Consider the following 21,580-nt stretch of genomic DNA (forward strand, 5'->3'; position numbering starts at 1 on the left):
AAAAAAAAAAAATACAAAAAGCTTAGGTGTGGTGGCATGTGCCTGTAGTCCCAGCTACTTGGGAGACTGAGGTATGAGGATCACTTGAACCTGGGAGGCGGAGGTTGCAGTGAGCTGAAATCATGCTACTGCACTCCAGCCTAGGCAACATACTGTCTGCAAGATAGATCTAAAGATAACATAGGATGGGCGTGGTGGCCCACATCTGTTATCACAGCACTTTTGAAGGCCAAGGTGGGAGGATCACTTGAGGCCAGGAGTTTGAGACCAGCCTGGAACACATAGTGAGACCCTGTCTCTTAAAAAAAAAAAAACAAAATTAAAATTGGGTAGGGAGCTGGGCGCAGTGGCTCACACGTAATCCCAGCACTTTGAGAGGCTGAGGTGGGTGGATCACCTGGGGTTAGGAGTTGAAGAACAGCCTGGCCAACATGGTGAAACCCCATCTCTACTAAAAATACAAAAATTAGCTGCCGGTGGTAGGGGGGCGCCTGTAATCCCAGCTACTTGGGAGATTGGCAGGAGAATGACTTGAACCCAGGAGGCAGAGGGTGCAGTGAGCCGAGATTGTGCCACTGCACTCCAGCCTGGGCAATAGAGCAAGACTCTGTCTCAAAAAAAGAAAGAAATTAGGCATGCCTGTAGTCCTAGCTGTTCCAGAGGCTGAGGGTGGGAGGTTCTCTTGAGCCCAGTGGTCCAGTGCTGCAGTGACCTCTGGATCCAGCCACTGCACTCCAGTCTGGGCATGAGAGCAAGAGTGCATTTCTTTAAAAAAAAAAAAAAAAAAGGCAGGGCATGATGGCTCACGCCTGTAATCCCAACACTTTGGGAGGCCGAGGCAGGTGGATCACCTGAGGTCAGGAGTTTGAGACCAGTTTGACCAACATGGAGAAACCCTGTCTCTACTAAAAATACAAAATTAGCCAGGCATGGTGGCTCATGCCTGTGATCCCAGCTACTCAGGAGGCTGAGGCAGGGGAATGACTTGAACCTGGAAGGCAGAGGTTGCAGTGAGCCGAGATTGCGCCATTGCACTCTAGCCTGGGCAACAAGAATGAAACTCCATCTCTAAATAAATATAAAAATGCCTTAGAGCCTAGGTTAAAAAACAAATGAACCAAAAAACAAAACAAAACAAAAAACACCCAAAACCAGATGTGGTATATACATATAATGGAAAATTATTTAGCCAGAAAATGGAATGAAATTCTGATCCATGCTTACAACATACATGAATCTTGAAAACGTTTTGCTAAGTGAAATAAGCCAGACACAAAATGACAAATACTGTATGATTCCATTATATCAGATACCTAGGAAAGATAAATTTATAGAGACAGAAAGTAGACTAGAGGTTCCCAGGGACTGGGAGGAGGGAAATGAGTTACTGTTTAGTTGCCGTTTAATGGGTACAGAGTTTCATTTTGGGATGATGAAAAAGTTCTAGAGCTAGATGGCTGTGATGGTTATACAACAAAGTAAATATACTTAGTGCCACTGAACTGTACACTTACAAATGGTTAAAGTGGTAAATTTTATGTATATTTTACCACAGTTGGTTTTGGTTGAGAAATAATAAGCCAGTGGTGTGAAACCCACATTTGAGAGCTTCTGAGACAAGCACATATTGCATTAGGTAAAAGCCCCTTTTATAGAAAAACTGGGTTGTACTTTCCTGGCTGTGGGTGATGGTGAGTGTGATTGTGATTCTCCTTGACCATGACCTAGAGTTCCTCCTGCTTGAGAATGTGGTACACCACTTCAAGTACCCCTGTGTGTTGGACCTGAAGATGGGCACGCGGCAGCACGGCGATGATGCATCAGCTGAGAAGGCAGCCCGGCAGATGCGGAAGTGTGAGCAGAGCACATCAGCCACACTGGGTGTCAGGGTCTGTGGCATGCAGGTGAGTTGCCTCTGCTCAGAGCCTAGGTGCTGCCACTTGCATGATTTGGGTTGTGCTCATACCTGCCTGCCATCTATGCCAAGTGTGTCCTCCTGAGCCCTCTGTCCTTACCTGTTGACCTTAATCTGGGCCTCAGGTGCAGGACCACTGTGAGAGTCTGCTGCCTCGACACTGGGACAAGTAAGACTCTTGCCTGTCAACAAGATGTTCTGATGTTGGAGGAGGGCTCCAAAGCTGGTGGCAGGGAACCCATAGGCCTCGTATTGCTTTCTCTTGGCTCTGCAATGGGAAAACCCAGGGTGAATGTGGCCTGCCTGGTTCCACTTAGATAGGTGAGCAGAAAAGCTCAGGTTGGTCAAAGTGCCTTCCAGACAGTGCCTGCCCAGGGCACTGTGAGCTCTTCAGACTTCCCTGGTACTTACTCTGTCTCCTGGGGTTTCAGGTGTACCAGTTGGACACAGGGCATTACCTCTGCAGGAACAAGTACTATGGCCGTGGGCTCTCCATCGAAGGCTTCCGCAATGCCCTCTATCAATATCTGCACAATGGCCTGGACCTGCGACGTGACCTGTTTGAACCTATCCTGAGCAAACTGCGGGGCCTGAAAGCTGTGCTGGAGCGTCAGGCCTCCTACCGTTTCTACTCCAGTTCCCTGCTTGTCATCTATGATGGCAAGGAGTTCCGGGCTGAGTCCTGCCTGGACCGCCGGGCTGAGATTCGTCTCAAGCACCTGGACATGGTGCTCCCTGAGGTGGCGTCATCCTGTGGCCCCAGCACCAGCCCCAGTAACACCAGCCCCGAGGTGGGTCCCTCCTCTCAGCCCAAGGTGGATGTCCGCATGATTGACTTTGCACACAGCACATTCAAGGGCTTCCGGGATGACCCCACCGTGCATGATGGGCCAGACAGAGGCTACGTGTTTGGCCTGGAGAACCTCATCAGCATCATGGAACAGATGCGGGACGAGAACCAGTAGGCCCTGTTCTGGGCCCCCAGAACCCCTTCCTCTCCACCCGCAGGCAGGGACCATTGCTCTGAACTCGCCGTGAGGACACACAGACTTGCTTTTAAAGGGTTATATTTCTCTTTGGTGTAAACTGTTTTTAGCTATAGCCTGGATCCATATATATAAAGTGAAGGAGGGCAGAACACACATCCTCTTAGTCAGGCTCCTCAGCTTTGTGGCTCTGACTGCTGTGTCCAGGCTGCCTTAGGAAGGAAGAGGTGCCCCAGGTGGGCTTGGCAGCAGGGACAGGGTGCCCTTGGACATTGGTTTCTGTTGTCTAGATCTTTGAGAACTGTGGCTGCAGGGCCCTACTGATTGTAGGGTAAAGTCCTGGGCTAGTGCAGGGCCCTTCCATGCCCATTCTTCCCTTGTTCCCCAGAAGTAGAGGGGTTTGTGTGCCCATTTCTTGGGGGCTTTGCAGTCTTATGTTGTGGGTGTCAGCTAGCTCTTTAATAAGTGCCCTCAGGGCACCACAGGGCTGACTGCACAAACCTGGACCCATCCTTGGGTCTGACCTTAACATGGGGCTAGATTAATGAAGCTGGGCTGAGGCCAACTTATGGCCAAGGGTAGACCCTGGGTTCCCCAGGCCCCTTTCGTATTCCTGAAACAGCCAGCCTCTCCAAATTCCCTTGCCTAAGAAGGCCACTCCCTCCTATCCCACTGAAGTGGGGGAGAGTCAGTGTCCCAGCAGGTCTCAGGGCCTCTGGTTGCTGTGGCCCAGACAGTATTTGCAGTTCTTGTGCTATGGGTGGGAGTCTTCCTCCTCAAGTTTTGGCAGCTGTGCTGCCACTGGATGGGCTGCTCCTCCCAGGGCTCAGGGACTGTGGTCCGCTCAGGGTCTCATTTCCCCAGGCCAAGTTCAAGGCAGCAGCCCTTTGTGAGGCGCTCTTGGCCCTGGGCCTAGAGGGAGAACTTTTAAGTTTTTTTTGCTCATGGGGACATGGTATGGGCCCTGGGTGCAGGTGCCCACATTCTGCTAATGAGAGCTTTGTCTGATCAGTTCTGGGTCCATCAGTTTGTCCATGTGTCCACCTGCCAGCCCCTGTCCCTCGGGATCCTTCCCTGGGGTGTAGCCTTGCTCGTTAGTGTATATTCATTCCTTCATGCTTTCCTCAGCAGAACGCTCACTCTCCCGTTTCTGAGGTGAGCTTTTGCCCCGTGCCCTTTCTCTGCAGGTGTTGCCTTTTTATAAAGACCTGATAGCAGAATAAATTGTAGGTGTTGTTTCCCCGTTGACCTAGCACCCTTTCTGTGGGCCTAGAATATGGCTGTCAACACTGACAGTGGGGCAGTGAAGGCTAGATGGGTGGCCCTTCCTTTCTTATGGTTTTAGTCATTTTGGCTGCCAGCCCTTAGTGGCACAGACCTGCTGCTTCTAACACAGATGGCCAGGAGGTGATACCTATTTCAGCCATTGCCAGCGTTAGCACCCTATCCACGGAGCCTAGGGCCACTGTTCATTGTCAATTTAGGCAGGTTCCTACTTGGAATTAAAGGAAAGCCTGCCAGCTGTGATAGGCTTTGGTAACTGATGGACTCGTTTCCCGGTCCTTAGAGATGCAGCCTTTTAAGGGCTCCTTGATGGATACCATCTCTCCTAGCTCCCGGCCCTGGTGCCAGTGGTGGGCAGGTTCCCATTCTTTGGGGCTGGGAGGGACAGCTTGCCTGTTTCTGGTCAGAAATTACGGTCTTTTCTCATGTACCATTCTGTGGCTTCAGCCACGGGGGCAGGAGCCCTTGATTAGTGTATAGACAGTCATCCCTGGTAGGGTGGAGGATAAGACATAGGGTCTAGAGCTGTTTGGGACCTTCAGGGGATGTCCTGTGCCTCCCAGGTTCCTAGATTCTGGGAGGAGAGGCTGTGGCATTCTGCTGCGCCTCACAGCGAGCAAAGATGCACCCACTTATCAGTATTTTCTTGGCATTAAAAAGAGTGAAAAGGCCTGGGATTTGCTGCTCTTCCCCTAGAGCAGGGCCCCTCCTTTCAGCACTTTGGACACCTGGAGACCCAGCCCTGTTATTTCACGGTAGTGAGCAAGTGTGTGCGCATACTGTCTGCCACTGCTTTCTCCCTACCCCATGCCAGAGAGCTCTGTCCCTGCCAGGCCCCGCCGCCTTAGCCCCAACTTGGGACCAAAGTGCAACGTGGATCATGGGTTGGGGTGCTCAGGTGACTCCTCTATATAGTGCTTCCCTGGGCCAAGCTGACACCAGTTCCTGAGGGTGGGGTGGGACGGGTGGTGCTTAAAAGGGGAAGGGGACCAGTGTAGCAACTTGCCAGGGACCCCACCCTCCTCCCTTTCTGGGCCTGTGCAATGGGCGTGGGGATTCCCATCAAGGGGCCTGGCGCCTGTGCTAGTTCCGTAGCTGCTGCTCACCGCTCACTCCTGGCCACATGCACGTTTCCTAGATGCATATTGCTTTTAACTTTAAAGCTGTACAATTTGGTTATGTTTGTGCTGACTTGAAAAATACTTTAATGAGGAAAAAAAATGGATAACCCTGGGAAGAACCTGGTTCTTTGCTTCTCGGGGAACTGTAAGCCCTCGCATTCTGGGAATGGCTCTCTGCTCCTCTTTCCCGGAAGCTAAGCCTGTTCCCACCGCCGGAGGCCCGCGCCCGGACACTACCTGTGGCTGCCCGTGCAGCTGCGTTTGTTCTGGACCTTGCGTGCGGTGGAGGGGTGCTTGGGCCGAGCCCACTCCTTTCTGTACACCTAGCGCTACCCGCCCCGCTTGTGTCTGAGGTCGTGTATGTCAAAAATAAAGCCGCTAGAAGCGGAGGCGAGTCTGTCTCTTTGTGAAAATTACTCAGCCCGGAAGCCTTCCCTGTTCTCCCTTCCCCGGGCTAAGGCCGATGGGCGGGTCCTAGAGCAGGGCGGGTCCGGCGTCCTTTGGACCACGCGGAGCAGGGAACAAGGCCTCGCCCTTGGCGCCATTTCCGCCTTTGCATCCGCCAATGGCCAGCTGACCCGCGGGTCCCGACCCGGGTCCCCATGGCAGCCTAGCGCGCTCGAGCGCTCATTGGCTACGTCTGTCGCAGCGCCGCGCCCCAGCGCTCCGACGCCGGCGGCCGTGCCACGTATGCGGCAGCCGATTGGCCCGCGGGGGTTGCGTCACTGCCCGCGCCGGTCCGGCTTGAGTTCGGGACCAGCCGCCGTCCATCTGGCGTTTCCTGCTGGGTTGTGGTGGCCCTGGATCCGGCGTCAGGGCGACCGGGCGGACAAGGTGGAACTAGAGTCAGTCAGGCGGGTTGGTGAAGGGCACGGGGCCGGGCACAGCGTTGGGAGTGCGCGGCAGGGGCCGGCCAGGCGGGCTGCAGGCACCTCAGGGCCCGGCACACCCTTCCAACGCGCGGAGGCGCGATGAAGGCATTGATATTAGTGGGGGGCTATGGGACGCGGCTACGGCCGCTGACGCTGAGCACCCCGAAGCCACTGGTGGACTTCTGCAATAAGCCCATCTTGCTGCACCAAGTGGAGGCACTGGCCGCGGTAAGACCCAGAATTGGGATCGAAGTCGCGTTCGGATCCGGCGGGACTAGGGATGGCTAGCGACTAGGGGTCAGGGGCTCCCCTACCTTCTGGCTGAGCCCGCCTGTCGGCCTGCGTTCTGACAGGCAGGCGTGGACCACGTGATCCTGGCCGTGAGCTACATGTCGCAGGTGCTGGAGAAGGAAATGAAGGCACAGGAGCAGAGGGTGAGGCAGAGACTCTTGGCCCTTACCCTCGGTCCCCGCCCAACTTCCCACCCTGGTAGAACCTGACTTGGGGGGCCTCTTCCTTCTAGCTGGGAATCCGAATCTCCATGTCCCATGAAGAGGAGCCTTTGGGGACAGGTCAGTAGAGACAGGAAAGTCCCTTGGGGAGGGTTTAGGGCCAGGAAAAGGGTAAGACCCAGCCTGGATTGGCCTGCTGAGCCTGAATCAGGGACTCAGACCTCCAGCAAGGTGATGACCTGTCCCCTTCCCCCAGCTGGGCCCCTGGCACTGGCCCGTGACCTACTCTCCGAGACTGCAGACCCTTTCTTCGTCCTCAACAGTGATGTGATCTGCGATTTCCCCTTCCAAGCCATGGTGCAGTTCCACCGGCACCATGGTCAGGAGGGCTCCATCCTGGTAAGGCGCCAGGTCTTTTTTCTCTTGACACTTCCGCCCTCCATGCCCAGCCTCCCCTGCCCCCTAGCCTTCATTTGCCTTCGGATGTTATGGGTACAGAGCTGTGCAATATATATCTTTAAGCACTTGGGGTAGAGTCTCTGAGATCTGGGACAGCATGTATATCAAGGCTCAGGAACACTGGACTAGGTCCGAGGTCCCCTTCCTTGCATTCAGGTGACCAAGGTGGAGGAACCCTCCAAGTACGGTGTTGTGGTGTGTGAGGCTGACACAGGCCGCATTCACCGGTTCGTGGAGAAGCCGCAGGTGTTTGTGTCCAATAAGATCAATGCAGGCATGTACATCCTGAGCCCTGCGGTGCTGCGGCGCATCCAGGTGTGTAGAAGACACCTGTTGGTGGGCTGGGGTGGGGGCAGGCCATCACTGCCATGACCCTGCTCACAAGCTGCCCACTCCCACAGCTGCAGCCTACGTCCATTGAGAAGGAGGTCTTCCCTGTTATGGCCAAGGAGGGGCAGCTATATGCCATGGAGTTGCAGGGTGAGGTAGGGAGGCCACAGGGTGGGGGTGGTCTGTGGCTGGGCTGAGGCCCCTGATACATCCCTCCCTACAGGCTTCTGGATGGACATTGGGCAGCCCAAGGACTTCCTCACTGGCATGTGCCTCTTCCTGCAGTCACTGAGGCAGAAGCAGCCTGAGCGGCTGTGCTCAGGCCCTGGCATTGTGGGCAACGTGCTGGTGGTGAGGCCCTTGCCCAGCCCATGATTAACCTCCCAGTCTTGGGAGACAAGTGGCCCACTTGTATTTCTCCCACCACTCTCAGGATCCAAGTGCCCGCATCGGCCAGAACTGCAGCATTGGCCCCAACGTAAGCCTAGGACCTGGTGTGGTGGTGGAGGATGGTGTGTGTATCCGGCGGTGCACGGTGCTGCGGGATGCCCGTATCCGCTCCCACTCCTGGCTTGAGTCCTGCATTGTGGGCTGGCGCTGCCGTGTGGGCCAGTGGGTAAGCCTGTGGACTGGGCTACATGGGGAGAGGGCCGGGAGAGGGGCAGGAGAGGGGTGGGGAATGTGCCCGCATCCCTGACAGGGCCTATCCTCTCCTGGAGGTTCGCATGGAGAATGTGACAGTGCTGGGTGAGGACGTCATAGTTAACGACGAGCTCTATCTCAACGGAGCCAGCGTGCTACCCCACAAGTCTATTGGCGAGTCAGTGCCAGAGCCTCGCATCATCATGTGAGGGGATGCAGTGGGGCTGGCTGAGCCCCGGTTTTCCAATTGGCAAGGGGAGTGCTGGCCTGACACATCAGAAGACCCTGAACTTTTAATTTGTTTGAGGGGCATTGGATGAAGCTGAAGCCGTTGGACACCTGCCTTCTCATGTGTGGACATCATCTGGCAGGATCCCTGCTGGGCACACCCAACAAACCCCACTCCCTCAAGAAGGGCCAGGGCCAGGGCTGTATGGAATAATAATTTAATGCTCACTGTGGCCCTGACTGAAAGTCAAGCTCAGGCACAATTAGGGCCATGGCTGGGCTCCCACCAATGAAACAGGCAGGCAAGGGGGTTGGATGTGGTGGTGGTGGGTACAGGAGAAGGGCAAAGGGAGCTCATAAATAGGGCCCAGCCTGGCTCTGGGTTCAAGGGTGGAGGTTCCAGGATGGCAGGCTGAGAGCTAAGCAGCTGAGGAGGTAGTGCTCGTACTGGCTGCCTTCTCCCAGTCCTCTACAGACACGATGGTGGCTTTGCAGAAGAAGCAGTCCTTGTTGTTCATCAGGTGTTGGTTGATGCAGGCTCTACAACAGGGGAGGGGATGAGAACTGCATGGCATGTACAAACTGCTCTCCCCACCACCAAGCAGTGGGGCCCACTTACTTGCAGGACTTGTGGCCACAGGGCTGGAACACAGCAGAGATGGGGTGGGCATAGCAGATGGGGCAGAGGTCCTCCTCACTGGTGGGCTGCAAGAAGGAAAATGAAGAGTAGGCTGGAGTTGGATGCCCAGCTATGTGGATGTCTGCTGTGCCTATGTAGAAGGGCACACATATTCAAGTGGGTTGGGCCTGTGTGCTGTGGGTCCACTCACCAGGGAGGCAGCTGCTGCCTGGGCAGATGCAGAGGTCAGGTGCGCCAGCATCTGTTCCACCTGAGCCAGCTCGTCGGCACTGATATAATCTGCATCTGGGAGCAGTAGGTAGTGTCAAGCCAGAGGTAGCTGAGGATGTGGTGCCTCTTGAATATTTCCAGCCTAGAACTTTGCTTTTTTTTTTTTTTTTTAGATAGTCTTGCCATATCGCCAGGCTGGAGTGTAGGGGCGCAATCTCGGCTCACTGCAACCTCTATTTCCCAGGTTCAAACGATTTTCCTGCGTCAGCCTCCCGAGTAGCTGGCACTATAGGCATGTGCCACCATGCCCAGCTATTTTTTTCTTTTTCTTTTTTTTTTTTTTTTTTTGAGACGGAGTTTTTTTTTTTTTTTTTTTTTTTTTTTTTTTTGAGACGGAGCGTTGCTCTGTCATCCAGGCTAGAATGCAGTGGCCTGATCCTGGCCACTGCAACTTCTACCTGCCAGGTTCAAGTGAGTCTCCTGCCTCAGCCTCCCGAGTAGCTGGGATTACAGGCACACACTACCATGCCTGGCTAATTTTTATATTTTTAGTAGAGACGGGGTTTCACCATGTTGGTTAGGCTGGTCTTAAACTTCTGATCTCGTGATCCGCCCACTTCGGCTTCCCAAAGTGTTGGGATTACAGGTGTGTGCCACTGTGCCTGGCTTAATTTTTGTATTTTTAGTATAGACGGGGTTTTACCATCCAGGGTTGGCCAGGATGGTCTTGATCTCCTGACCTTGTGATCAGCCCACCTTGGCCTCCCAAAGTGGTTGGATACAGGTGTGAGCCATTATGCCTGGCCAGACTGCTGTTCTTAAAGCTCCTGACCTGATTCAGCCCTGGATCTCCCTGACCCACCCCACTACCTCACTCACAGCTCTGCAGGGAGAAGCGCTTCCGGTCAGGGGCTGGCAGGGTAGTGCCAGGTGCTGGGGGCTCTGGCTGTCCCAGGAGATAGCATATTGAACGGAGCTGGAAGCAGGGATCTGCCAGGAGCACTGATGTGGCTCGTTCTCTCCTAGGTAGGGGAGGGTGCAAAGGCAGTCAGAAGTCTTGGGGTCTGGCTAAAAGTCCCTATTGGGATTGCCAATGAGGAGTGCCATGGCTCTTGCATGATCATTCCCCCCCCCCACATCCTTTCCATCTCCCTGCTTCTGAAACCCCAAGTCCTGGATTCTAGTAAAGTGCCACACAATCTGGGTTACCACTATTTTTTTTTTTTTTTTTTTTTTTTTTTTTTTTTTTTTTTTTTTTTTTTTTAGACGGAGTTTCACCTCTGTCACCCAGGCTAGAGTGCAATGGTGCAATCTCGGCTCACTGCAACCTCCGCCTCCTGGGTTTAAGCGATATTCTCCTGCCTCAGCTTCCCGAGTAGCTGGGATTACAGGCACACACTACCATGCCTGGCTAATTTTTATATTTTTAGTAGAGATGGGATTTCTCCATGTTGGCCAGGCTGGTCTCGAACTTATGACCTCAGGTGATCCACCCACCTTGGCCTCCCAAAGTGCTGGGATTACAGGCGTGAGCCACCGTGCCCAGCCTGGGGTACCACTTTAAGAGGGCTCAGGGGTGCCACCTTCAGATAGAGTTCGCCTGCCCCATAACATATCAATCCTTCAAAATCACTTCAAATAAACACTAACAGCAGCTTGGAGACATCATTCTATACTCTCCCTTTTACTCCAAGGACAAAGGAGCGGCAGAGAGCTGCTAGCCAAAGGCAGGCTGGGACTTAGGGGTTGGACTCACTCCCCCTCTGGCGGTCACGCGGGGCCCCTGGGCGGTAGGGGATACCGCCGCCACGCCTCCTGAAACAAGAACCAATAGGAGCCCGGGCCCCGCCCCTGGGGGGAGTATTTAGGAGCTGATCAGGACCTCGCTCCGAGAGGGCTGGGGAAGCCGAAGGGAGCGTGGAGTAGAGAGTCCGGCCCCGTCTCACGACCTGGGAACGGGAACACAGGGGCTCTTGGCCGACCGGGCAGGGCAGAACCCGCACCGTGCCTCCTCGGCAAGGGCCATCCCGGTGCTACCCACGTCACACTAGAGCAGAAGTAGGTGAGTCCTGGAATTGCGACCTGCACAGAGCTGGTCTGTCCTGTCCCTGATGGTCGCCGCCATGACCTGGCTGGTGCCGCTGGGAGCACTGCTCTGCATGCTGCGCGTTGGGTCAAGCACCCCAGACTCCGAGGGTTTCCCGCCCCGTATGCCCCACAACTGCCCCTACAAATGCGTCTGCGCTGCTGACTTGCTGAGCTGCACTGGCCTAGGGTTGCAGGACGTGCCCGCCGCGTTACCTGCCGCTACTGCGGACCTCGACCTAAGCCACAACGCACTTCAGCGCCTGCGACCCGGCTGGTTGGCGCCCCTCTTGCAGCTTCGCGCCCTGCACCTAGGCCATAACGAACTAGATGCGCTGGGTCGCGGCGTCTTCGCCAATGCCAGCGGCCTGAGACTGCTCGATCTGTCATCTAACGCGTTGCGGTCGCTTGGCCGCCACGATCTCGACGGGCTGGGGGCGCTGGAGAAGCTGCTTCTGTTCAATAACCGCCTGGTACACTTGGACGAGCATGCCTTCCATGGCCTGAGAGCACTCAACCATCTCTACCTGGGCTGCAACGAACTCGCCTCCTTCTCTTTCGATCACCTGCACGGTCTGAGCACCACCCACCTGCTTACTCTGGACCTCTCCACCAACCGACTGGGACACATCTCCGTACCTGAGCTGGCAGCGCTGCCAGCCTTCCTCAAGAACGGCCTCTACTTGCACAACAACCCATTGCCCTGCGACTGCCGCCTCTACCAACTGCTACAGCACTGGCACCAGCGGGGCCTGAGCGCCGTGCGTGACTTTGCGCGCGAGTACACATGCTTAGCCTTCAAGGTACCCGCGTCCCGCGTGCGTTTCTTCCAGCACAGCCGCGTCTTTGAGAACTGCTCGTCGGCCTCAGCTCTTGGCCTAGAGCGGCCGGAAGAGCACCTGCACGCGCTGGTGGGTCGGTCCCTAAGACTTTACTGCAACACCAGCGTCCCGGCCATGCGCATTGCCTGGGTTTCCCCGCAGCAGGAGCTGCTCAGGGCGCCAGGATCCCGCGATGGCAGCATCGCGGTGCTGGCTGACGGCAGCTTGGCCATAGGTAACGTGCAGGAGCAGCATGCAGGACTCTTCGTGTGCTTGGCCACTGGGCCCCTCCTGCATCACAACCAGACACACGAGTACAACGTGAGCGTGCACTTCCCGCGCCCAGAGCCCGAGGCTTTCAACACAAGCTTCACCACGCTGCTGGGCTGCGCCGTGGGCCTGGTGCTTGTGCTGCTCTACCTGTTTGCCCCACCCTGCTGCTACTGCCGCCGTACCTGCTGTTGCCGCTGCTGGCCCCGAACACCCAGCCCACTCCGTGAGCTGAGCGCACAGTCTTCAGTGCTCAGCACCACACCGCCTGACGCACCCAGCCGCAAGGCCAGCGTCCACAAGCACGTGGTCTTTCTGGAGCCAGGCCGGAGGGGCCTCAATGGCCGAGTGCAGCTGGCAGTAGCTGAGGACTTCGATCTCTGCAACCCTAGGGGCCTGCAGCTGAAGGCTAGCTCTGAGTCTGCTAGCTCCATAGGCTCTGCAGGTTTCATGACAACCTAGGCTGCACCAGAGCCCCGCCCAAGCCCCTGCCCTCTTGCTGCTCGCCCTGTTCCCTGCTTTGGTCCAGAGAACTGGCAGATGCTGGTGTGGAGCACTGTGCCTGGCCCCCAGCTTCCTGTGTGGGCCTCAAACCACAATGGGCCTTCTCACTCACTGGTAGAGAGAGAGGTTCCAGTCCCTAACCTGCCTTCTGCTCTGCCCCTGCACATGACCCAAAGGCCCCAGGCCCTGCCAGGTGTGCTAGTGCCTGCTTCTCCAGGGACCTCCTGGTGCCCAAATGCCCTGTGAGGCTGAGAGACCCAGGCCCATGTGGAAGAACCCCTGTGGCAGAGCCCCCTATCCACCCTCAGGGGCCGAAGGAACTTTTGAGTGGTGCTGAAGAGCTGATGCAGGGCTACTTCCCCTTCCCAAGGGGGTGGGAGGGAGTGGGCCCATAGGGAAAAGGAGGCAGCTCTGAAGGAAGATCCCACCCACACCCCAAGACAGGAGGAAACAAGCCCGCCCTCTGGTGAAATGGGACTCCCTCCATCCGCCAACACCCAACCTCCTGAAATCTTCGCAACTGCACAGAGTCCGGTGGGCAGGCACTAGGCAGGAAAGGCTCCTTAAGAGACTCCTGAGGGCCCTGGCCTAAGCCCCAGCCAGAGGCCCTGCTCTCTCTGGCCCAGTTCTCTCCAGCTGTTGTTCTGAAGGCAGAGCCCATTCTGTGGGCCCACAAGACACAGTGAAGGGGATCATGGCCTGGGCTCCTTCTTTTCAGCTGTAAAACGCCCAAAAAGCCTGGCGAGCATGGCCAAGCTGGGAGGGCCGAGCCGGAACTCCATGTCCCTCGAGGGCAGGTGCCTCTTAAGGGCTGGCACTGGTTTCAGCCTAATGGCTGAGGCGGTGCCCTGGCTTCACATGCCTCTCACTGCTCCCATTGCAGGGGGGCAGGGAAGGGGGTCTGGGAGCTCCTCATGTGTGGGGGCTGAGCTGGGGGCCCTCATGGTCATCCTGGACCCCACTGCTCCAGAGTTTCTTAATAAAGGCAGCACTTGCTTATTGCTGGAGCCTTCGCAGACAAAGGTGGTCCTGCGTGTGTTCAGCTCTCCACCCAGCAGCCTGGCCCTGTCCACTACAGGATGGCACACCCTACAGAGTCCTGCCTCCCATGCCTGGTGCCTGAGGTGTGGCCACAAGCCAGTGGCTCTGTGGGCCAGGGTATCCTGTCCTGCTGGGGTCCCAGATTCTCCTACTTAGAGGAGCTCCCTCTGCCCCATATTTAGGCTGTTCACACCTCACCACCTTCCCTCTGCCTCAAAACCTGATACTGAGGTCGGTTTTCCAGATTAGGAAACAGAGGTACCAGGAGGCCCTGTCCAGTCCCTCCTCACCAGACACACCCAGCTCCCAGCAGGGCCCACAGTCCCCAACACTCACTCTGAAGCTGGGCCACGCACCAGGAGCTGCACCAGGATGCCCGTCACTGCCACCAGAATGGGGTAGTGGTCCACGCTCTCTAGGCCTGAGGGGAAGGGAAGGAAGGAAGATGAGCCTCCCACACACTCCCACTGCAGGGGCTCCAGGCTTGACACCATCCGCCCTGCCCACTGCCCTCCCTACAGAAGGGTGAGCTGAAGCTGCAGGGCACTGAGCCTGGCTGTCTGGGGACAGAATGCAGAATCAGGCATCACTGTTCCTAGCAGGGGAGCCAAGTGGTATGTTGGGGTGGAGGGCATCTAGGTCCTCACCAGGCAGCCGTAGGGTGACCACACGATCAAACAGGTTCCTCTCAGCTGTCACCCGGTTCAGCACCTGGTTTAGCAGCTGTGAGGGGGGCAGGAATCCGTTGGTGGAGGGCAGCGTCACCAATGGGGCATCCCCAGGGTCCCACCCTTGTTGCCCAGATGGCCACACCTGTGCAAGACGCCGTAGCAGCATCTCAGAGGTAGGCCGGGTCCAGTCGAGGAATATCTCAGGCACCAGTGTGATGGTCATCTCCAAGACACGCAGCAGGCTGACCGAGAGGTCAAAGCAGGTAGCACATACCTTGAGCTGCCGGCTATCCACAAAGTTCCGCTCCAGGCGCTCAGCAGCCTGCTGGATCTGAGCCACCAACACGTGGGCATGCAGCAGTCAGTGCCTGGCTCTAGCCCAGGACCAGGCCTCGTCCCTTGCACCATCACAAGGCCCCACCACAGCCCACCTCCACCCACAAGTCCCCACCACAGCCCACCTCCTGGATCATGCCAATGAATTCAGAGAAGGCCCAGTTGAGCTGGTTGAGGACGCTGTTGAGGAAGCTGGGCGCCACATCGGGACCCTGCTGCAGGAGGTCTGCCATGTGCCGCTGCAGCAGGGTGGAGGGGCAGGGCTCTGCAGGGGGACAGGGAGGCCACAGCATCAGGGACTCCATTGCAGTGGCCTCTGCCTGTTTGCTTCTGTCCTCGCCCATTGGGCCTTTGGTATAAGGACAGAGAGATGGCTCCCTAGGAATGCTCAGGTCATGAAAGCAGAAGACAGGGGACAGCTGTCTTGTAGTTAGGACAAAATCTGTCCCCTCCTTCTACTAGACAAGCCCCAGGCTGTAGCTGTTTCCAGCCCCCACACCGCACTACCCACCCCAGGCCCAGAGCAGCCACACAGCCAGAGCCTGACCTCCAGCAAGTTCTGGGCCACACACCCTTCAGACAGGGTCAGATCTAGACAGGGTGGCTTAGACACTTCCCCATTGGCACCAAGGTCAGCTCCTCCAAGAGCCTACTCTGAGCCCTCCTGCAAACCTGCTGTCCTCTACTGTCCTCTGCCGCCCTTGGCCTGGCCTTGGCATATGGCCGAGGTGGTGGGCACCAAGTCTGGGCTGGCAGGCAGCAGTAACCGGAACCCTCAGCTGCAACTGGCCTGGCACACCTCCCCACCAGCTTGATGCAAATCAATAGTTCCCGCAGCAGCAGGACGGACCTGGCCCCACTGTCGCTCTCCACTTGTAGCTCAGTTCCTCCCTGGAGGCAGGACCAAGGACTTGCTGTGTGACTTAGCACAAGACACTCAGCCTTTCTGGGGACATCCTTCAGACCAAAACACTGCCCACAAGAGCAGAAACACACTATGTGAGCCAAGAAACGCCACCAAAAAGGGTGAGGACAGTGTGTGGTGGGCACTCTGCAAGGGCCAAGCCTAGAAGGTCCTCAGGCTCATGAGATGTTGCTGGACCCTGGAGACCTGGACAGCCTCTGCTCCCAACTAAATGTCCCTTTCTCCAGGAAGCCCCACAAATACCCTCTGGGGACCTAGCCAACCTCCAATTGGTGCTCCCACTGGATTCAGGTGTCCAGGGCCTAAGCCGAGGCCATGATCTGGCACCAGCAGACAGTGAAAAAGGCGCAGAAGGACATGCTGCTGGGACAAGGCTGGAGGTCAGGGAGCTAGCTTAGAGGGCAAGGGACAGAATATTCAGTCTGTATGCGCTGCGGCAGGCTAGTAAGACAGTGCCCACTCTCACCATGTCCCACACAGAGCGTCAGGGCCCAAAGGGCACATGTAGCACTGTGGGCAAGGAGGAGTCCCATCCCGAGCATCCTTGGGCTGAAAGGAAGCAGGGAAAGTGGAAACCTTAGGGGACAGGTAGGGCATATGGGACCCAGCAGGGGAACAGGAGAGGGGCTGGAAAAAGTGGAGAGTCTGAGAGAACCTATGGGTAAGGCCCCCCACTGCCTTGCCCAGGACTCGCCTAACCCAGATACTCACTCTGGAGGCTGGGCAAATTAGCATCCTCAAGTTTGGTTTTCAGCAGATGTGGCAGCCGTGTATAGCGGTATCCAAAGCCACAGCCCTGTGGGAGGTACGGGGGGGCAGTGCAGGAGTCAATGGGACAGAGCACCCTCTCCCTCCAGCCAGCCTCAGCCACCTCCTCCAGTCAGGCTTACCCTCCAGAGCCGCACCAGGATCCAGTTGGTCTGGGCCCAGGGCCGCTGTTCATAGGGAGCCAGGAGGTTCCTTACCATGGCAATACGCCTGTGACGGCAGGGAGGGGAGAGACACAGGGTGAGGCTGGGCACAGTGCTTGCAGGCAGGGTGTGTGCCCCTCCAGGCCCCACTCACTGTTCCTCAGGGATTCGCTCCACAGCCCGCAGGGAGTGTGGGTAGCACACGTAGCTGGCCAGGGCCTGCATCAGAGAGTCTCGTATGTCTGTGGGGACAGGCCTTGCCTCAGTAGGGGCTTGGCATGAGCTCTGGCCCCATGCTTCATGCCCACCTGGCCACATTTTTCATAGAAAAAAGCCAACCAGAGGTGCAATCCCGTCCTCCTCCCCCTGTACCCTCTGTAGGCCCCTCACCAGTGCCCACGATGCGTGTGTCTGCAAAGTGTTTGGCGAGAATGGCAGCCAGGCGGGTCAGGGTCTCTTCATAGCCTGCAAGGGTGGGAAGTGAGACGTCTTGGCTGGGAGTGGGAGCTCCAGGGGCAGGTGTGTCCCTTGGCAGGTTGGGTGGGCCTGAGTAGCAGGCTCTAGAGCTGGCTCCCAAGGCCAGCATGGACCCAGGGTAGCATCTGGGGACATCGGGCAAGGCATTCACTGGTGGCTGTGGAGGTGCTAAGGCACAGGCTCACTGTGAGGGGAGGACAGGTCCTGGCAGGAGTCCTGACCTGGGCTCAAACCCACCTCATCACACATACTTGATGAGCAGTGAAAGCTCCCTGGGCACTCATAGCTCTGTCTTTGAAGACAAAGCCTGTACCGAGGCCTGGGGCTGGTCAGGGGTAGGGCCAGGGTCCTGACAGCTCACAGCCTGATCCAGACATACACTGCCATGCCCAGCCTGGAATCAGCAGGCTGCAAGAAGCCTAGGTTCACATGTGGACCCTAGCAGGGCCCCACCCCCTGCTGTGATTTACCAAGACAAACCATTCTGCCCTTGACCAACTGCCACACTTCGTGACCAGTGCCAGGGAGTCAGGGTGCAGGGCCAGCTGGCTGCTGGACCGCGGCAGTTGCTCACAGCACTAGGAAGTGAAAGCCAAGGGGCCTCCACCCGCTGTGTTCCATCTTTTCTGTTTTCCTTCACCAGGGAGCTGTTGGCTCTGTGGCTGCGGGTCCCAGGGCAGGGTGCAAACGTTTGTTTGCTGCAGGGTGAACCACAGAGGAAGCTCTGCCTCCCCTTCCCACCCCTCCCCCACACAGATGTTGTTGCTGAGCCACAGAGGTCACAGACCAGGGCTCCTAGGGCTCACACTAGAGACCCCTTTTCTGCTTCTGCCCCAGCCTGAATGGTTCCATCACCTGGGAGCTCCTCCATGCTGTGCACAGGGCCAAAGTAATTCTTGAGAGCACTGTAGCTGTTGATGGCCACGCTCAGGTAGAACTCGGGCATGAAGGCAAAGAGAGATCCCGTGCGATCGCCGTGCTCAATGGTCCGCAGGCAGACTCGCAGCAGCCAGTAGATGTCCAGCATCTTCTCCTGCAGGAGGCACACGGGTGTGTGCCTCTCACCAGTGGGGTCTTGGGGGCATGGCCTGGCCTGGGGATCAGGAAAGACCTCCCCGGCCTATGACAGCACAGCTGAGACCTGGATCTCAGGACGCATGAGCACTGGTTCAAGCAGGGCAATCAAGTCCTCGGCAGGCAAGAGGGACGCACTCAGCCTGGAGGGAGCATTACTGAGACCCAGGCCAAAACTCTGATCAGCATATGTGTAAGCAAGTTTTTTGTTTTTATGAGATGGACTCTTGCTCTATCGCCCAGGCTGGAGTGCAGTGACGCCATCTTGGCTCATTGCAACCTCTGCCTTCCAAGTTCAAGTGATTGTCTTGCCTCAGCCTCCCAAGTAGCTGGGACTACAGGTATGTGACACCACACGTGGCTAATTTTTGTATTTCTAGTAGAGATGGGATTTCGCCATGTTGGCCAGGCTGGTCTTGAACTCCTGACCTCAGGTGATCCACCTGCCTCAGCCTGTAAGCAAGTTTGAGGCAATAGGGTGTTGTGACTGGAAGTCTGTGTTGGAAAGCTGCCCCACACAGAAGGGGAAGCAGGGCAAGTGGGGACAGGACAGTGAGGAAGCCACAGTCTTGTCTAGGTCCAAGATGGCAGACAAAGGGACTGGAGGGCCAGGATTGGGTATGCCCTGATGGGCTGTGGGGACAATGAAAAGGCTGCAGCAAGAATGGGGGTATGTGCTTCTGAGGGTGGTGGGGTCTCCATGGAGTACTAGAGGAGAAGCAGGCCTGGTGCAGGGCAGAGGGGAGTAGACAAGTGGAGTACAAGGTGCATGGGGGTCCCAAAGAGCTGGCAGTGGTAAGCAGGCAGACGAAATTTGATCTGCATTGCAAAGGAGAAGGTGGTGGGAAGGCAGGGGGTGGTGTGACTGGTGGAACAGAGGTCACAGGAAACAGACAAACCCTTCTGAGGGCCCTGCTCCCCACAACGTGGTTTCCACGGAGTCCATGTCAGGGTCTCACGAAGGAGCCCAGGCAAGAATGAGGCCTCAGGCCCCAGCCCAGACCCACAGCACCAGTGTATCTTGGAGTGTGGCCAGTGCATCTGGGCTTCACACCAGCTCTCTAATGTGCCCTAAAACCTGAGGAACTGAGGAGAAGATGTAAGCAAGCGGTCAGGGGGCGGGTCTGTGGGCACACCTGGGTGGTGACGATCCTGCTGCTACAGAGGGCCAGAGAAGACTGTCTGATGAGGGGATGGCCATGGCTCCATCAGAGCTAAGCCACCAATCCAAGGGAGATGGAAATGTGAGGGCCGGATTGAGATGGGGGCAGACTGAGACCCTGGTGGGACTACTTCAGAGATGGGGAAGAGCCTGTGCTGGGGCGAGACAAAGGGGAAGATGAAGGAGCTAAGACAGAGAAAGGAGAGAATATAACTACGGGCACATGTAAAGTCAAGGCTGGAGCGCAGTGGTGTAATCACAGCTCACTGTAACATGAACTCCTGAGCTCATGTGATCTTCCCACCTCAGCCTCCAGAGTAGCTGGGATTATAGATATGTGTAGCCATGCCCAGCTAATTAATTTTTTTGTTTTTAGAGATGGGTTGCCCAGGCTGGTCATGAACTCCTAGCTTCAAGTCACAAAATGCTGGTTTACAGGAGTGAGTCTTTCCACAAATAATGGAAGAACCGCAATTAGAAAAACACAAGTGAGTTAGTGCTGAAGTTGCAGAGAATGAAGGCAGTTCAACATAATAAACACCAAACATGAAAAGCCTCCATCTAACATCACACTCAGTGGTAACAGACTATAATCTCTCCCTCCCTCCCTCAGACCAGGAACAAGACAAGTGTGCCACTTTCTCTACTTCTGCTCAGCATCATCCTAGAAATCCCAGCCAGAACAACTAAGCATGAAAATGAAAGGAAACCACACTGGAAAGGATGAAGTAAAATTATCTCTGTTCACAGACATGATTTTACAAGTAGAAAACCCTAAAGATGCACACACATAAAACCCCAACTAGGATTAATAAATAAATTCAGCAAAATTGCAGGATATGGCCGGGCACAGTGGCTCAAGCCTGTAATCCCAGCACTTTTGGAGGCGGAGGCAGGTGGATCACCTGAGGTCAGGAGTTTGAGACCAACCTAGCCAACATGGTGAAACCCCATCTCTTTTAAAAATACAAAAATTAGCTCGGGGCGGTGGTGGGCATTTGTAATCCCAGCTACTTGGGAAGCTGAGGCAGGGAATCGCTTGAACCCAGAAGGCAGAGGCTGCAGGGAGCTGAGATTATGCCACTGCACTACAGCCTGGGTGACAGAGAGAGACTCTGTCTCAAACAAACAAAAAAATTGCAGGACACAAAAATCATTATGCAAAAATGAACAATCTGAAAAGAAATCCAGAAAATAATTCCATTTACAATAGGATCAAAAAGAATAAAATACATAGGAAGACATTTAACCAAGGAAACAAAAGACTTGAAACTGACTGGGTGCAGTGGCTCATGTCTGTAATCCCAGCACTTTGGGAGGCTGAGGTGGGCAGATCATGAGGTCAGAAGTTCGAAACCAGCCTGGCCAACATTTTTAGTAGAGGCGGGGCTTTTAGTGAAGCCCCGCCTCTACTAAAAATACAAAAATTCACTGAGTGTGGTGGCACACACCTATAGTTCCAGCTACTTGGGAGGCTGAGGCAGGAGAATCGCTTGAACCCGGGAGGTGGAGGTTGCAGTGAGCTGAGACTGTACCATTGCACTCCAGTGTAGGTGACAGAGTGAGACTCCGTCTCAAAAAAAAAAAAAAAAAGACTTGAAGCTATACTGAAGATTACAAAATGTTGCTGAAAGAAATTAAAGATCTAAATGGAAAGCAATCCTGTGTTCATGAACTGTTAACATTGTTAAGATATCAACACCGCCAAACGAAATCTACCGATTCATGCAACCCCTATCAGAAGCCCAATGGTGTTTTCTGCAGAAACAGAAATACCCATGTAAAAATTAATTTGGAATTTCAAAGGACCTCAAGTAGCCAAAACAATCTTGAAAAACAATAAAGTTGGAGGTCTCGCTTCCTGATTTCAAAACTTATAGCAGGCTGGGTGTGGTGGCTCATGCCTGTAATCCCAGCACTTTGGCCAAGGCGGGTGGATCACCTGTGGTCAGGAGTTTGAGACCAGCCTGGCCAACATGGTAAAAACCCATCTCTACTAAAAATACAAACCTTAGTTGAGTGTCGTGGCGCATGCCTATAGTCCCAGCTACTCAAGAGGTTGAGGTGGCAGTATCACTTGAACCTGGGAGGCGGAGGTTGCAGTGAGCCAAGATCCTGCCACTGCACTCCAGCCTGGGTGATGGAGTGAGACTCCCTCTCAAAA

The 21,580-nt window shown here is 55.5% G+C and overlaps 4 protein-coding genes across 12 annotated transcripts in view; 3 read left to right on the forward strand and 1 right to left on the reverse strand.

The window, feature by feature from the left end:
• IP6K1 (inositol hexakisphosphate kinase 1) overlaps positions 1-5,525 on the forward strand; it is a 62,677-nt gene extending 57,152 nt beyond the window's left edge. For all 3 annotated transcript variants that reach the window (XM_017502710.2, XM_037742693.1, XM_017502856.2), the window contains exons 5-6: positions 1,729-1,904; positions 2,347-5,525. In XM_017502710.2, the coding sequence (XP_017358199.1) occupies positions 1,729-1,904; positions 2,347-2,880 (710 nt within the window). In that variant the 3' untranslated portion in view covers positions 2,881-5,525. The remainder of the gene's footprint in view (positions 1-1,728; positions 1,905-2,346) is intronic.
• Positions 5,526-6,017: 492 nt separating this feature from the next.
• Positions 6,018-8,522, forward strand: GMPPB (GDP-mannose pyrophosphorylase B). The gene is made up of 9 exons (XM_017502938.2): positions 6,018-6,406; positions 6,532-6,612; positions 6,702-6,750; positions 6,887-7,029; positions 7,246-7,404; positions 7,491-7,569; positions 7,643-7,770; positions 7,853-8,035; positions 8,139-8,522. The coding sequence occupies exons 1-9, from the start codon at positions 6,278-6,280 to the stop codon at positions 8,268-8,270; spliced, it is 1,083 nt and encodes a 360-aa protein (XP_017358427.1). The 5' UTR covers positions 6,018-6,277; the 3' UTR covers positions 8,271-8,522.
• RNF123 (ring finger protein 123) overlaps positions 8,492-21,580 on the reverse strand; it is a 34,276-nt gene continuing 21,187 nt past the window's right edge. For all 7 annotated transcript variants that reach the window (XM_037742494.1, XM_037742382.1, XM_037742432.1 and 4 more), the window contains 13 exons: positions 18,036-18,213; positions 17,094-17,168; positions 16,858-16,945; positions 16,683-16,770; positions 16,504-16,588; positions 14,993-15,132; positions 14,674-14,862; positions 14,508-14,583; positions 14,197-14,281; positions 10,019-10,161; positions 9,120-9,214; positions 8,909-8,994; positions 8,492-8,829 (listed from right to left, as the gene is read on the reverse strand). In XM_037742494.1, the coding sequence (XP_037598422.1) occupies positions 8,709-8,829; positions 8,909-8,994; positions 9,120-9,214; positions 10,019-10,161; positions 14,197-14,281; positions 14,508-14,583; positions 14,674-14,862; positions 14,993-15,132; positions 16,504-16,588; positions 16,683-16,770; positions 16,858-16,945; positions 17,094-17,168; positions 18,036-18,213 (1,449 nt within the window). In that variant the 3' untranslated portion in view covers positions 8,492-8,708. The remainder of the gene's footprint in view (positions 8,830-8,908; positions 8,995-9,119; positions 9,215-10,018; positions 10,162-14,196; positions 14,282-14,507; positions 14,584-14,673; positions 14,863-14,992; positions 15,133-16,503; positions 16,589-16,682; positions 16,771-16,857; positions 16,946-17,093; positions 17,169-18,035; positions 18,214-21,580) is intronic.
• AMIGO3 (adhesion molecule with Ig like domain 3) lies at positions 10,551-13,841 on the forward strand. Its single transcript, XM_017502603.2, has one exon. It carries the CDS (start codon positions 11,251-11,253, stop codon positions 12,775-12,777), a length of 1,527 nt encoding a protein of 508 aa, XP_017358092.1. The 5' UTR covers positions 10,551-11,250; the 3' UTR covers positions 12,778-13,841.

The sequence above is a fragment of the Cebus imitator genome, unplaced genomic scaffold (genome assembly GCF_001604975.1).
Source record: "Cebus imitator isolate Cc_AM_T3 unplaced genomic scaffold, Cebus_imitator-1.0 Scaffold0, whole genome shotgun sequence".
Lineage (NCBI taxonomy): Eukaryota > Metazoa > Chordata > Mammalia > Primates > Cebidae > Cebus > Cebus imitator.

What these genes read in the sequence shown, in the direction of transcription:
- GMPPB (XM_017502938.2), top strand. Translation starts at nt 6,278, where the DNA reads ATGAAGGCATTGATATTAGTGGGGGGCTATGGGACGCGGCTACGGCCG. An exon ending in AAGTGGAGGCACTGGCCGCG is followed by an intron (nt 6,407 to 6,531) that starts GTAAGACCCAGA and finishes GCGTTCTGACAG; the next exon opens with GCAGGCGTGGACCACGTGAT. An exon ending in ATATGCCATGGAGTTGCAGG is followed by an intron (nt 7,570 to 7,642) that starts GTGAGGTAGGGA and finishes CCCTCCCTACAG; the next exon opens with GCTTCTGGATGGACATTGGG.
- AMIGO3 (XM_017502603.2), top strand. Translation starts at nt 11,251, where the DNA reads ATGGTCGCCGCCATGACCTGGCTGGTGCCGCTGGGAGCACTGCTCTGC.